At 44.0% G+C, this 16,570-nt stretch overlaps 1 protein-coding gene across 1 annotated transcript in view; it reads right to left on the minus strand.

The window, feature by feature from the left end:
* Window positions 1-16,570, minus strand: part of LOC132571392 (paternally-expressed gene 3 protein-like) — a 150,574-nt gene that overhangs the window by 121,747 nt on the left and 12,257 nt on the right. The window contains exons 6-7 of the mRNA XM_060238189.1: window positions 13,979-15,577; window positions 10,121-10,135 (exon numbers count right to left, since the gene is read on the minus strand). Of these exons, the coding sequence (XP_060094172.1) occupies window positions 10,121-10,135; window positions 13,979-15,577 (1,614 nt within the window). The remainder of the gene's footprint in view (window positions 1-10,120; window positions 10,136-13,978; window positions 15,578-16,570) is intronic.

Raw genomic sequence — 16,570 nt, forward strand, 5'->3', positions numbered from 1 at the left:
GCCAATCGTCCATCCAGTCCAACACTCCGTGTCACCTAAGAACATAAGAGAGGCCATGTTGGATCAGGCCAATGGCCCATCCAATTCAACACTCTGTGTCACACAGTGGCCAATCGTCCATCCAGTCCAACACTCCGTGTCACCTAAGAACATAAGAGAGGCCATGTTGGATCAGGCCAATGGCCCATCCAATTCAACACTCTGTGTCACACAGTGGCCAATATATATATATATATACACACACACATATACATACACACACCCATATACATACATACATATACATATACACACACACATATATACTGCGGCTAATAGCCACTGATGGACCTCTGCTCCATATTTTAATGAATTTAACGAGTTTAATGAATTTAATATTTTTCCTATTTCTATATTGTGTAACCAGCGTGTAAAATTTGGGATTTTGGAATAGAGGTTCATCTTTTTTCCAGGTTTTTGGTTTTGTTTTGCGCGACTGCTTTATACTTGACGGTGCCACGTTAGTATTTCTCAGCCTGGGGCCTGAGGTTCCCCTAGAATTGCAACCCACCCCCCTCCAGGGGACACAGATCAGTTCCCTGGGAGAAAATGCTACACGGGAAGGGGGACTGTATTGGGTTTTTTTGCCATCTGGGAATTGGGCCAACACAGCCCTGGTTTGGCCTGATCCCCTCCTCCCTCCCAGGACCTAAAAGCTTAATCCCCCCCCCCCCCAATGACTTACTTCTAAGGAGACCTTCCAGGGATCCGGTTGCTGCAAAGATTTTCCCTGCAGCTCCCTCTGTTCTTTCCCCCACCTCCGAAGCCAACCCTTTTGCACGCACGTGTGCTATATGCACGGATACAAAGAGGAAAAGAGCCCCTCCTGCCTTCTGCCGCTCCCCCCTCCCCATTTCCAGCTCGGCCTCTCTAGCAAGTGGCTCTCGGGTTTAACCCTCTCGGCGCTGCAGAGAAAGGGACCTTTCTGGGGTTCTCCCGCCCTCTCCAGGAATTTCATCTAGGCGGCCCGGTGCAACGCCCGATGTTGCTCAGTGGGGCTCCCCGAGAGTAATTCAGTTGCATGGGGGTGCAACTGGGATCCTCCCAGAGAATCCGGTCCTGTGCAGCCCTCTCCGGAAAAGGAGGCCGAAGCTGGGACTTCCTCTCCTCCGTCCTCCACCTGCTCTAAAGACCCAAGGGGTCTGAAGTAGTAGAACAAAGAGACACCTTTAAGACTCCTATTTTGTTCTGCTATAAAGACCCTAAAACTCAAAGGGGGGGGGGAGGAGGGGTTTAGATGATGCAATAATAATAATGGGTGAGTGGGCGTCAACTTGGCAGATGAGGTTCAGTGTGGCCAAGCGCAAAGTAATGCACATTGGGGCCAAGAATCCCAGCTGCAAATACAAGTTGATGGGGTGTGAACTGGCAGAGACTGACCAAGAGAGAGATCTTGGGGTCATGGTAGATAATTCACTGAAAATGTCAAGACAGTGTGCGATTGCAATAAAAAAGGCCAATGTCATGCTGGGAATTATTAAAAAGGGAACTGAAAACAAATCAGCCAGTATCATGATTCCTCTGTATAAATCGATGGTGCAGTCTCATTTGAATTCTACAATTCTAGTCACTGCGCCTCAAAAAACATATTATAACATTTTAAAAAGTGCAGAAAAGGGCAACTAGAATGATTAAAGGGTTGGAACACTTTCCCTATGAAGAAAGCTTAAAACACTTGGGGCTCTTTAGCTTGAAGAAAAGTCGACTGCGGGGTGACATGATAGAGGTTTACAAGATAATGCATGGGATGGAGAAAGTAGAGAAAGAAGTAGTTTTCTCCCTTTCTCACAATACAAGAACTCATGGATAAAAGGAAGTACTTCTTCACCCAAAGCGTGATTAACATGTGGAATTCACTGCCACAGGAGGTGGTGGCGACTACAAGCATAGCCAGCTTCAAGAGGGAATTAGATAAAAATATGGAGCAGAGGTACATCATTGGCTATTAGCCACAGTATATTATTGGAACTGTCTGGGGCAGTGATGCTCTGTATTCGCCCTGCAGCCGCCCTGAGTCTGCTTTGGCAGGATATAAATAAAATATTATTGTTATTATTATTATTATTATTATTATTATTATTATTGGTGGTGCTTGGGGGAGGCAAAATGGAAGGGCTTCTAGACCCACTTGTGAACCTTCTGATGGCACTTGGGTTTGTCTGTTTGTTTTTTTCCATTGTGTGACACAGAGTGTTGGACTGGATGGGCCACTGGCCTGATCCAACATGGCTTCTCTTATGTTCTTATGTGACACAGAGTGTTGGACTGGATGGGCCACTGGCCTGATCCAACATGGCTTCTCTTATGTTCTTATAGTAATAATGGAATGTGGTTGCCCTGTGGAGAGAAAATGTGGCTATCAAATCTAAGCATACCTTAGAAATCTCCATGTTAAAACAACTGAAAACCCAGCCCGCATGCCCTCAATGATGCACACCATATAGCAGCATTTATCTCTCCAAGACTTAAAAGCTTATTCCTCCCCCTGCCCCCCCCCCCATGACTTACTTGTGAGCAATGTTCCCTCTAAGCTGCAGAGAGCCTTATGAGAAAAAATTCTACTTTGGGAGCTACTGGAATTAATGTTATGAGCTACTGGCAGGGATGGAATTCTAACAAAGTGCTCCTTTGCATGTTAGGCCACACACCTCTGATGTAGCCCATCCTCCAAGAGTTTACAAGTCTCTTTTTTGTAAGCTCCAGGAGATTGGCTACATCAGTGGTGTGTGGCCTAACATGCAAAGGAGCGCTTTGTTAGAATTCCATCCCTGGCTACTGGCATTAAAGTTGTGAGCCACTGCATAAATTAGTGAGCCAAGACAAAAATGTGTGAGCTGGAAGCTAGAGAGACTTCACCCTGCCAACAAAACTCCTTATAGTCAAAGCGATGGTATTCCCAGTAGTAATGTATGGCTGTTGAGAGTTGGGCCATAAGGAAGGCTGAGCGCAGAAGAATAGATGCTTTTGAGCTGTGGTGCTGGAGAAGAATCTTGAGAGCCCCTTGGACTGCAAGAAGATTTGATCAGTCAGTCCGAAGGGAAATCAACCCAGACTGTTCCCTGGAAGGTCAGATGCTGAAGCTCAAATCCTTTGGCCACCGAATGAGAAGGGAGCACTCCCTGGAGAAGACTCTTGAGAGTCCCTTGGACTGCAAGAAGATCCAATCAGTCAGTCCTAAGGGAAATCAACCCAGACTGTTCCCTGGAAGGTCAGATGCTGAAGCTCAAATACTTTGGCCACCTAATGAGAAGGGAGCACTCCCTGGAGAAGACTCTTGAGAGTCCCTTGGACTGCAAGAAGATCCAATCAGTCAGTCCTAAGGGAAATCAACCCAGACTGTTCCCTGGAAGGTCAGATGCTGAAGCTCAAATCCTTTGGCCACCGAATGAGAAGGGAGCACTCCCTGGAGAAGACTCTTGAGAGTCCCTTGGACTGCAAGAAGATCCAATCAGTCAGTCCTAAGGGAGATCAACCCTGACTGTTCCCTGGAAGGTCAGATGCTGAAGCTGAACTGAAGCTCCAATCCTTTGGCCACCAAATGAGAAGGGAGCACTCCCTGGAGAAGACCCTGATGCTGGGAAAGACAGAAGGCAAAGAAGGGGACAACAAAAGATGACATAGCTAGACAGCGTTACTGATGTAACTAACATGAATTTGAGCAGACTTGTTTGGTCTTAAAGGTGACGCTTGACTCCTGCTTTGTTCAACTGCTTCAGACCAACACAGCTGCCCGTTTGAACCTGCCTTCCCCAGGAAGAGCAGCATCCCCATACCTGACGATATAGAATTTAGTCAAGCTTCCTTCTGTGGAGTCGCTCCGGATTAACTCTGCACAGGGTTAGAGCGGATAAAAGGAAATACTAGGGTTGCCAAGTCCAATTCAAGAAATAGCTGGGGACTTTGGGGGTGGAGCCAGGAGCAAGGGTGGGACAAGCATAATTGAACTCCAAAGGCAATTTTGGCCATCACATTTAAGAGGACCACACATCTTTTAAATGCCTTCCCTCCTTTGGAATTAATAGGGGCTCACAGAATTGGACGCCCTGGTCCAATCCTTTTTAAACTCGGAGGGTATTTTGGAGAGAGGCCCTGGATGCTATGCTGAAAATTTGGTGCTTTTACCTAACCCCCCCCCCCCAGCTCTCCTAGAGCCCGCAGATCAATTCTCCATTATAACCGATGGGAATCAGTTTCCATAGGGAATAATGGAGTGCCCAACAGATACTTCCCTCCCCCCACTTTCTGATGACCTTGAAGCGGGGTGGGGGGAGCTTCCACACCTGGGGATCCCCTGCCCCCACTTGGAGATTGTGCAACACGACAAAAAGCCACACGGACAGAAGGTTGGAGAAAAAAGCCCAACCTCCGTGTAAAAATTACCTCTTGTACAATTAATACACAGCAATGTCCAAAACCAGCTTACCAGTCTACAGATGCACTATAAGAAATGGAGTATTCTGTCCCATTATTTTAACGTCTATTATTTTAACGTGTGCGGACTCTTATCTGGGAGAACCGGGTTTGATTCCCCACTCCTCCACTTGCACCTGCTGGAATGGTCTTGGGTCAGCCATAGCCCTGGCAGAGGTTGTCCTTGAAAGGGCAGCTGCTGTGAGAGCCCTCTCCAGCCCCACCCAACCCACAGGGTGTCTGTTGTGGGGGAGGAAGGGAAAGGAGATTGTGAGCCGCTCTGAGACTCTTTGGAGTGGAGGGCGGGATATAAATCCAATATCATCATCTTCTTCTTCGTCTAAATTTTTTTTTTCATAAACAGGTTAAAATTTGCTTGGATAAAGCAATAATGCGAAACAGGAGTTCTGGAGACCGGTTATGCCTGTAAACTGGTTTTGTTCATTGAGTTTTTCAATACTTCCTGCGTAGATTGAGCTAATCCGGAATATTTGTGAACTTTTTTGAAATTTTTCTTTATATAATTAAAGGAACAAATTTCCTATTACAAGCGTAAAAAACATCTTTATTGGACATTGTTGTGTATTAATTCTACAAGGGGTAATTTGGGGAGGGACCATGGCTCAGTGGTACAGCATCTGCTTGGGAAGCAGAAGGTCCCAGGTTCAATCCCTGGCATCTCCAAAAAAGGGTCCAGGCAAATAGGTGTGAAAAACCTCCGCTTGAGACCCTGGAGAGCCGCTGCCAGTCTGAGAAGACAATACTGACTTTGATGGACCAAGGGTCTGATTCAGTATAAGGCAGCTTCATATGTTCATATGTGTTCAATTTTTACACGAAGCTTGGGTTTTTTTCTCCAACCCACCTGGAGAATGGCAATCCTAGGACGTCCTTCACCCATAGGGCGATTAACACTTGGGATTCATTGCCACAAGAGGTGATGGCTGAGGTCCATCAGTTCTCTTATGTTCCTGTGAGCTTTCTGCACCTTTCAGACCCATCTCTTCAAAGATACCTCCCCCACAAATCCATCTTGGGAGGAGAGACTGCCTGTGTCAAATTCTGTGCAGTTATCACCCAGTCCACCTCTTTGATGTAAATCAAATTAGGCTTTTATTAAAGATGACAAGACATGATCACAGCAAAGACAAGCTTTGCCAAAACCGGTTAACACTGGTCAAAGCACACCCTTATAGTTAGCCAAAGAGCCGTTAATTATGCAGTGCAAATAGGCGCACAAATTATGGTGGGCAGTTATTCAAAGACAGACACTTTATCCCTTCCCCACCCCCCCAGTTCCCAAACTCTTTTCCAAAGCAAAAGTTACTTCAGTCTGCAGATAACCGGTGGTCTTCATCCTTCACAGAAATATGCAGCTGAGGCAGAACGGCTACTTGTGGACAGTTACAAAAGTCAGATAAGAAACAGGCAGCGCATCTGCAAGCAACGAGCGTTAAACGTGAGAAAAGGCAAAAACACAGTTCTTGGCAGCCTGAAAATGTGACTGGCTAAAACGCATCCCAAGAGCTTCCAGGCCTACTGTGGATTTGAACCCGGATCCACCAAGCCATAACCCAACACTCTGGCTCTTGCACTTAATTGTCACAGGCCTACTGTGGATTTGAACCCAGATCCACCAAGCCATAACCCAACACTCTGGCTCTTGAACTTAATTGTCCCACTTCACAAATGTGGGCAAAACTGGGTTGGGTTCACTCATGGGGATCAACTGCGGTTAGAGGTGCAAAAATCTCTGACATCTGGAAGAGTATTTCTTGTTTAAAACTTCATACGGAGTTGATAAAATACATGCAGCACCTCAGCTTATGGGATAGTCTGAGACTCTCTAGGAGGACACATAAAGAATTACTCCTGGTAACGACTGTTGCAAAAATCTTCTCGCCTTACAATGGAAATCCAAAAATATGCCTACCTTCCAACAGCGGCTTCACAAATTCAACAAATAATGAATTCTGGATAAGATTTCAGATTGCACTACAAGAACTGAGAACAATCAGACACAAACCAATTTGTTAGAAAGATGGTCTCTAATTTCAAACAAACTGTGGCCAGGGTTCTCAGTTTATGCATTAATGCTATAAAATGTTCAGTCTCTTCTATACCTTAACAGTTCCAGGCATTTGTATGGGTCAGCCAAAAAATGTATTTTAATCTTAATTCTTGTATTTTAACATGCTGTTCAGATATATAGACTCATTAAACAAATGTGTGTGTGTGTGTGTGTGTAATACATATGTATACACAAACACACACACATACATTTTTATTGGCAGAAACACTTCAAATTACAGCAATTGCAACAATATTTGGGTTATTGATACATAGACCCAAGTGAGGAAAAATTCACGGAATATATTGGACAACAAATTCAATATAGTTAATAATAAACATATGATATAGATAAGACACATGGAGAAAATACAGATGAACAACAACAATAATGTATACTCTACTGCAATAAGCCCCATGGCGCACAGTGGGAAGCTGTAGTACCACAGTCCAAGCTCTGAGTACCACAGTCCAAGGCTGAGTTCGATCCCGACGGAAGCTGGGTTCAGGAAGCCGGCTCGAGGTTTACTCAGCCTTCCATCCTTCCGAGGTGGGTAAAATGAGTACCTGGCTTGCTGGGGATAAAATATAGATGACTGGGGAAGGCAACGGCAAACCACCCTGTAAAAAGTCTGCCGTGAAAATGTCGTGATGCGACGTCACCCCAGAGTTGGAAACGACTGGTGCTTGAACAGGGGAGTACCTTTACCTTTTTATACTCTACTGCAATAGCGATGTTATAGAATCGCTGAGCTACAATACTACCAATCAAGCAAAGAGTCAAATAAGAAGTATGGTTTTCACTACATCGGACAACCGTGGTATATTGTCTTGGTGAGAAATACAGTTTACAAAAGGAAACCATAAGGCCTCAAAGTTAGAGGTAAAATGGCAATGGATGATGGAAGTGATTTGATCCATTACACAGCAAACACATAATTGTTTCAACCATTCAGAAACAGGAGTACAGTCTGAATTCCAAAAAAGAGGTAGTACTTTTTTGGCAGCTGAACAAAATATAGCTATTAAGTCTTTTTCTAATCAAAGGAAGTTTAAGCTCACTCCAGTAATTCAATGAAGCCAATTCTGCTGTGAGAGGCACACTATATGATATAATGTCACACACACACACACATATATTGCTGAATCTTTTTCCAAAACTCTTCAATTCTTGGACACGCCCACCAACAATGGAGATAATTATTTGGCATGCCACATTTCTTCCAACAATAATGAGCGATAGCTACGACTCAGTTTTTTTGGAGTAAGATACCAGCGGGACATACATTTATAAGATTGTACCCAAATTGCTATGGTATGAGTTTTGAAAATATTACAATCCCAAAAAGTCAGCCACTGGTCTTCAGCAAGGTTTCTTATTAAGGTCCTTATGCCATAAGATAGTATAGGAAGGTGGAGAGTTATTTTTGGTGTCATCAGTAGTATTTTATATCTGTTTGAAATAAGTCCTTTAGAGCTAGATATATTCAAAGTCAGTAAACGTTTGAAGTCTGTTGCAAACATCTTTGGATTTAATGCTGTAAGAACTGGTAGCAGTGCAATGAGCCCCCCCCCCCCCAGTTTAGAATCAAATTCCTGTTTAGTAAATAGTTTTTCACGTTGTGTCATAGCTTAGTCTAATAAGATCTTTATTTCTCAAAAATGTGTAGGTGTTTTGGGGGAAAGCTGGCAAAAACCAATCCTGTCCTACAAAAAAGCCAGTTTGGTGTAGTGGTTAAGTGTGTGGACTCTTGTCTGGGAGAACTGGGTTGGATTCCCCACTCTTCCACGTACAGCTGCTGGAATGGCCTTGGGTCAGCCATAGCTATTGCAGGAGTTATCCTTGAAAGGGCAGCTGTTGTGAAAGCCCTCTCAGCCCCATTTACCTCATAGGGTGTCTGTTGTGGGGGGAGAAGATACAGGAGATTGTAAGCTGCTGAGTCTCTGAGAGAAGGGCGGGGTATAAATCTGCCCCCACCTCACAGGGTGTCTGTTGTGGGGGGGGAGAAGATACAGGAGACTGTAAGCTGCTCTGAGTCTCTGAGAGAAGGGCGGGGTATAAATCTGTAGTCTCTTTCTTCTTCTTCTTCTTCTTCTTCTTCTTCTTCTTCTTCTTCTTCTTCTTCTTCTTCTTCTTCTTCTTCTTCTTCTTCTTCTTCTTCTTCTTCTTCTTCTTCAAAATGCAACAGGAGAAGCAAGTTTATTTTTGTCCCAGATCAATAAAGGGTTGAATAAAAACTGACTGTATTTTATTCTTTTCTGTTGAGTAATAACTTTGTGCCAAACGATTTTGTGGAGTTAGACTGGGGAGACAAAGGTAGACTCAAATCAATTTCCAATTTGGAATGTTTTCAGTTTGTATCATCCAAATTAAATTAGTTAATTGAGCTGCTTGGTTGTATAGCTCCACATTTTAATATGCCATCCCACCTGAACAAGTAGGTTTATGCAAAGTACGCTAACTTAATTCTTGCTTTCTTCAAGCTCCAGATAAATTTATTCGTGTGCTCCCAAGTCTTAAGTTTTCAGAGGGTATGGAAACTGGTAAGGTTTTGAGTAGCACAGAAAACACAAAGTCTGATTTACATGATGCAAACAGTAGTACCTTTAATGAACTATGACCCTTCCTTGGCTGAGTTTTGTTTTTTTCGATTTATAAACGCTTAATCTGGAGTTGCCAACTACCAGGAGGGGGAAAGTGTGCTGTCCTTTCAACAGAGGCATTATGGGATGTGATTTCTCTCTTCATATGCCCATTTCCACACACTAAACCTCTGAGAATGAGTCAGGATATCTTTTCCCCTTCAGGCCTGTTGTCAACCCTAAGCAAATACCTCTCCAAAATGAAGTGGGGAGATGGAAGGACAGATTTTCTCAGTTTAAAACATAAAGGAATTTAAGGAGGGCTCTGAAGAGGAAAATGTGGGGAGAAAGGCTTTGCCCAGATCTTAGTCTGGGCCATTTCCAGCTCACGGAAAGGAATGGAGGTGGTGTTCAGAGCAGGGGGAGGGAATCTTACTTAAAGGATCTCGGGGTCTTAATGGATCATATGCTGAACATGAGTCAACAGTGTGATGCGGTGGCTAAAAAGGAAAATGCAATTTTGGGCTGTATCAACAGAAGTAGAGTGTCCGGATCACGTGATGTGATGGTATCGCTTTACTCTGCTCTGGTAAGACCTCACCTGGAGTACTATATTCAGTTTTGGGCACCACATTTTAGGAAGGATCTAGAGAAGCTGGAACGGGTCCAGAGGAGGGCGACGAAGATAGTGAGGGGTCTGGAGACCGAGTTCTATGAGGAAAGGTTGAAGGAGCTGGGGCTGTTTAGCCTGGAGAGAAGATGGCTGAGAGGTGATATGATCACCATCTTCAAGTACTTAAAGGGCTGTCATATAGAGGATGGTGTGGAATTATTTTCTGTGGTCCCGGAAGGTAGGACCAGAACCAATGGGATGAAATGAAATCAAAAGAGTTTCCGGCTCAACATCAAGAAGAACTTCCTGACCGTTAGAGCGGTTCCTCAGTGGAACAGGCTTCCTCGGGAGGTGGTGGGCTCTCCTTCCTTGGAGGTTTTTCAACAGAGGCTGGATGGCCATCTGACAGCAATGAAGATCCTGTGAATTTAGGGGAAGATGTTTGTGAGTTTCCTGCATTGTGCAGGGGGTTGGACTAGATGACCCTAAAGGTCCCTTCCAACTCTAGGATTCTATGATTCTCTCTCTGGGACAACCAGGAGGTGGGGTGGGGAGGGGAACTGGGATCGCGGAATTCATGCCCCACAAGTTTCACCTGCCAATAATGGGAAGGATTCTAGTATTCTGGCAGCACTGATGGACCTCCTGATGGCACCTAGGTTTTTTGGCCACTGTGTGACCCAGAGTGTTGGACTGGGTGTGCCACTAACCTGATCCATCATGGCTTCTCATATGTTCTTATGAATACTGGTTCATTTTCACAATACTGGACGTTGTGGGGGAGGCCACCTGACCCCTTAGAATTTACTGACCTGTTGGGCTAGGGACATCACCTTTTCCTTCCAGCCCAAATTAATTATATTGCCAGAATGCTCGGGTCTCAACGCAGTGAAAGCCCAGGAAGTTCACAGCAGAACCATCTACAGGAAAGTTTCACCGTCGTATAAATTCTCTGAGGAGGACGAAAGTCAGATTTCTGAGGCATGGACTCCTCAGTGCTGAAGGAAGATGAGCTGTTCCTTCGACCAGTAGAGCCCTCTGCCCGTCCTTCCTCTCTTCCCTGTGGGATCTCTTTTGAGGTTTTGAACATGGCTAAAGCTCCTCCCACAGTCTGAGCATTTCCAACTTTTCTTCCCGGTTAGATTCAGGCTGCTTTTATAACAGAAGACACCTTTTCATTGCTTTGTATGGCCTGTGGCTGTCTTTTAGGAAGGCAACAGGAGAAAAGCTCTTTTCAGAGGCTAAGCACTTACAGGGTTTCTCCATCTGTGGGTTCCTCAGTGTAGTTCAAGCGTGCCACTCTGAATCAATCTTTCCCCACAATCTGAGCATTGAAAAGCTTTTCCCCCCGTATGAGTTCTTAGATGCCTTCAAAGAGCACTCCTCCAGTGGTTTCTCCCCCCCCCCCCCGGTGTGGCTTCTTTGATGCATTTGAAGATGGCCACTCTGACTGAATCTCTTCCGGCACTTTGAGTATCCTCTAGCTTTTCATTCTATAAATACGGTGAGAAATCTATGTTGGCGTTAAGACCTTCTGGAGTAACTGTTGGTAACTTGCGAACCCAAGAGCTCTCTTGTCTTAATAAAACTTTGCTAATGTCCTCTTTTCTAAACGGTTTAGGTTCGTATTTGCAAATAACAATAAATAACTTTAAATCTTGAACAAAATGATGAGTCTCCCTGACATAAATGATTTGGTCTTGCTTTCAGAGAAGCAGGCTTTTACCTTGATTAAGCAAAGACTTATTGATATTGAGTTACAAGAATTGAAAAGCCTTGTGCCTCTTGCCAATGTTGCCCAGTACGTTGGGTGCTTTCCTCTAGTTTTACCTTTTCTGAATACTTATCTTGTCTGTGCGATCCTCAACTCTGCAAGGCATTTATGCCGGCACATTTTAATGTTCTTCCAAATATGGTGCTATATGGGACATTTAAGAAAATTCAATTTTCAGAAAGGTTGTTTCCATGTGGGATGAGGGAGACTGAAGATAATGATCATATTCTCCTGCATTATAAATTCTATTATGATCTTCACACTTTTTTAAAATCCTTTTCTGCAGCCCTTAGAAGACTGATGTGAAGACTGTAAGACCGTCTTATTTTTAACAGCAAAATCATTGAATTTGTAGCAGAATTCCTTTACTATGCTTCCACGAGGAGATGATTTTTTTTGTCCACAGATTCTATTGTAATCCATTTGGTTTTATGCTGTTATGCCAATAAAGGTTTTGTGCGTGATCCGTCTCGCTGAACTGTGAAGCCATTGGTACATCTGGAATTTTATGCAGACTTCTTGATTCATGCTCGAATATTCTAACCTTCAGTGTTCTTGTGGTCATTCCGACATACATTTTTGACTTGAACGTACAGCCACATATATAGTTTGCCAAGAGTTACAGTTGGCCACATGTTTGAGTTTAAAAGGTTCACCATTGTTTGGATTAACAAAATCCTTCAAGACCCATGTATATTCACAGGCTTTACGTTTTCCACATGCAAAGTGTCCTAATGTGTCACTCTATCTCAAAAAGTCTTCCTTATTCTTCATGTCTGCCCTAACCAATGAATTTGTTCAATCTGGGGGGTTTCTAAAGCCAATTTTGGGGGGATTCAGGCAGCCTGGAATACGCAACACTATGGGTCTTCACCTAAAGGGTGATTAACATGTGGAATTCACTGCCACAGGAGGTGGTGGTGGCTACAAGCATAGCCAGCTTCAAGAGGGGGTTAGATAAAATATGGAGCAGAGGTCCATTAGTTGCTATTAGCCACAGTGTGTGTGTGTGTGTGTATACACATTTTGGGCCACTGTGTGACACAGAGTGTTGGACTAGATGGGCCACTGGCCTGATCCAACATGGCTTCTCTTATAGATTGATTTTTTTATATTATTGGTTAAAGGAGAAAACTGTAAAGTACGGGTCATTGCAGTCTATTGTGTTCTTGCTTTATCATTCAGCAATTGATTTTCTATTCAGTTCTGTAACTTCATCTTGTGCTTTAGGCCCAATATCACCTGGAGAGCCAGTTTGGTATAGTGGTTAAATGTATGGACTCTTATCTGGGAGAACCAGGTTTGATTCCCCACTCCTCCACTTGCACCGGCTAGCATGGCCTTGGGTCAGCCATAGCTCTGGCAGAGGTTGTCCTTGAAAGGGCAGCTGCTGGGAGAGCCCTCTCAGCCCCACCCACCTCACAGGGTGTCTGTTGTGGGGGAGGAAGGGAAAGGAGATTGTGAGCCGCTCTGAGACTCTTCGGAGTGGAGGGCGGGATATAAATCCAATATCTTCATCTACCTCACAGGGTGTCTGTTGTGGGGGAGGAAGGGAAAGGAGATTGTGAGCCGCTATAAGACTCTTCGGAGTGGAGGGCGGGATATAAATCCAATATCATCTTCTGCTGCTGCTATTTAAAAACTGTGTGGTCAACTTCTCTGCTCCTACTTGAAAGTCCTCCTCTCAAGTGGAATTACACTTTACACAGATAAACTGCCCATAGGTCAGATTAGTATGAATATGGCTAGGGTGGAATGACTTGTAATGGAGCAGAGAGCTCTGATCTGTAGTTTTCAAAAATAATTTTGTGTATAGTTCACTGGAGTCATTCTTCACTCTACTAATATAAAAAAAAATCAATTTCTGTTTGATTCAGTTTCATTTCAAATTTAATATTGGAATGTAGATGATTCAGCCAATTCAAGAAGTTGTCTAGTTTTCCAGAATCTAAAAAAAATAACAGCAGGTCGTCTATATATCTCCTATAGAGCCAAATGTTTTGCACAAAGGGATTAGTATGTTCAAAAATCCATCTGTCTTCAAAGGCATCCATGTACAAGTTGGCTACGCTGGGTGCCACCGGAATGCCCACTGTGATCCCAAAAATGTAATAGAAAAAAGTGCTGCCAAAATGTAAAAAGTTTTTTTTCAGTTATTATGTCTGAAGAATTCCATTAATACAGACTCAGATTATACTGACAGCGAGAACTCAGCAGAAGGCACCAGTCAGCGAGCTCAGCCCAAGGAGGGGATTGGCTTCCGTCATTGGGATCACTTTGCCAGGCCATGGGAGCCTCTCTTGGGGCAGCTCCCGAGTCCGCGTCTGGCTGTGCTGAGCCCAAATCCAGAGGATTCAAAGGGTTTCTCCCCATATGGATCACCTGATGGTTCTTAAGATCACCACTCTGACTGAAATTCATTCCGCACACTGAGCATTCAGAAGGTTTCTGTTCTGTGTGTGTCCTATAATGAAGTCGAAGATTGCCGCTCCGACTGAATCTCTTTCTGCACTTTGAGCATTCAAAAGGTTTCTCCCTCGTGTGAATTTTTCGATGTCGTTGAAGATAAGCATTCCTACTGAATTTTTTCCCACACTCCGAGCATTCAAAAGGTTTCTCCCCTGTGTGGATTCTTTGATGCTGTCGAAGACTATGGTTTTTATTGAATCTCTTCCCACACTCTGAACATTCCAGAGGTTTCTCCCCTGAGCACTCATAAGGTTTTTCCCCTATGTGGGTTCTCTGATGATGTTGAAGACTGTCACTCCGACTGAATCTTTTTCCACACTCTAAGCATTTGAAAGGTTTCTCCCCTGTGTGGGTTCTCTGATGATGTTGAAGCTGCCCACTCTGACTGAAACTCTTTTCACACTCTGAGCATTCAAAAGGTTTCTCCCCTGTGTGGGTTCTTTGATGCTTTTGAAGACTGCCAATCAAACTGAATCTCTTTCCACACTCTGAGCATTCAAAAGGTTTCTCCCATGTGTGGGTTCTCTGATGCTTCTGAAGATTGCCACTCAAACTGAATCTCCTTCCAGACTCTGAACATTGAAAAAGTTTCTCCCCTGTGTGGGTTCTATGATGATGCTGAAGCTTGCCTCTCTGACGGAATTTCTTTCCGCACTCTGAACATTCAAAAGGCTTCTCCCCTGTGTGGATTCTTTGATGCTTTTGAAGATTGCCACTCAAACTAAATCTCTTTCCACACTCTGAACATTCAAAAGGTTTCTCCCCTGTGTGGGTTCTCTGATGATGTTGAAGAGTGCCTTTCTCACTGAATCTCTTTCCACATTCTGAACATTCAAAAGGTTTCTCCCCTGTGTGGGTTCTTTGATGCCGTTGAAGATTTTTCCTTTCACTGAATCTCTTTCCACACTCTGAGCATTCAAAAGGTTTCTCTCCTGTGTGGATTCTCTGATGACGTAGAAGACTGCTCCTGTCACTGAATCTCTTTCCACACTCTGAACATTCAAAAGGTTTTTCCCCTGTGTGAGTTCTCTGATGCAGTTCAAGATGGCAACTCTGGCTGAATCTTTTTTTACATTCTGAACATTCAAAAGGTTTCTCCCCTGTGTGGGTTCTACGATGCTTTTGAAGATTGCCACTCAAACTGAATCTTTTTCCGCACTCTGAGCATTCAAAAGGTTTCTCCCCTGTGTGTGTTCTATGATGAAGTTGAAGAGTGCCTCTCTGACTGAATCTTTTCCCACACTCTGAGCATTCATATGGTCTCTCCCCTGTGTGGGTACTTCGGTGCAGTTGAAGAATGCCATAGTGACTGAATCTCTTTCTGCACTCTGAGCATTCAAAAGGTTTCTCATCTCTGTGTAGTCTTTGGTGCACAAGGAGCAGTGCTCTATTTCTGAAGTAGTTTCCACACTGAATGGATTCACTTGCCTTCATTATCCTCTGTTTTGGGATTTGTACATTATGTTGTCTTCCATCTCTCCTCTCAACCATACAGCTTCCTTTCTTTCTCTTCAGTCTCCTTTGATTCCTGACTTTTTCTTTCAAGTCTTCTTTTTTAAATCTATTTGCTGTTTGCTGATGAAGTTCCTCACCCTCCTCGTTCCTCTGATCATCCTCTGCTAGAATAAAGAGAGAGATCCTGTTAGCACCTGCAAAGGGCGGGAAGATTCAAAGGCTGCAGCAGGAAAGAACTGACAGCCTTGTCCAGTCCCTTAAGCACCCCTCCACCTTTACCTAGGATATCTAGTATTTAAGGATACCTCTCCCCGGCCCATAGCTTTATCTAACCCCTTGTCCTCCATAGGGCCTCTCCATTGGACCCGAGGAAAAGAGGGAGAATGCGAGAGAGAACCAGTGAGAGAGAGAGAGAGAACGACTGCATGGGGGACAGCGAAGAGAGCAGCAGAGAGAGAAACAGCGAGAGAACAGCAGAAAGAGAAAGTGGCAGAGAGAGAGAGAGGGAGAGAGAGCAACTGTCCCCCCCGTGCAGTTGCTCTCCCTTTCTCTCTCTGCCACTTCCTCTTTCTGTCCCCCGTGCAAGTGGGAGGGGGTGAAAGGGAGTTTCTGATGGCTGCCAACCTTCCGGCATGTCTGTCTTCCTGTCATTTTTCTGTCTCTCAGCCTTCCTTCCTTTCATTTTCCTTTCTTTCACTCCTTTCTCCCCAACTTCTCTATAACTTTCCCTTCCTTCTTCTCAATCTTTTTTGTCTGTCTTTTGCTTTCATTCTATCTTCCTCCTTCTCATTTTTCTTTCTCTCACTCCTTTCTCCCCCTCTTTTTTACCTCCTCTTCTTTCTCTTTCTCTCTGTCTCTGTCTTTTTATTTTATTCTGTCTACTCATTTTTCTTTCTCGCGCTCCTTTCCCCCCTCTTTTTTACCTCTCCTTCTGTTCTTTCTCTCTGTCTTTTTATTTTATTCTGTCTACATTTTTCTTTCTCTCATGCCTTTCTCCCCCTCTTTTTTACCTCTTCTTCTGTTCTCTCTCTCTGTCTGTCTTTTTATCTTATTCTGTCTACTTTCCTTCCTTTCATTTTTCTTTATTGCACACCTTTCTCCCCATCTTTCTCCTACCGCTTTCTCTCATTCTTTCCTTTCTTTCATTCTGTTTCCCT

This window comes from Heteronotia binoei, chromosome 5 (genome assembly GCF_032191835.1).
Source record: "Heteronotia binoei isolate CCM8104 ecotype False Entrance Well chromosome 5, APGP_CSIRO_Hbin_v1, whole genome shotgun sequence".
Lineage (NCBI taxonomy): Eukaryota > Metazoa > Chordata > Lepidosauria > Squamata > Gekkonidae > Heteronotia > Heteronotia binoei.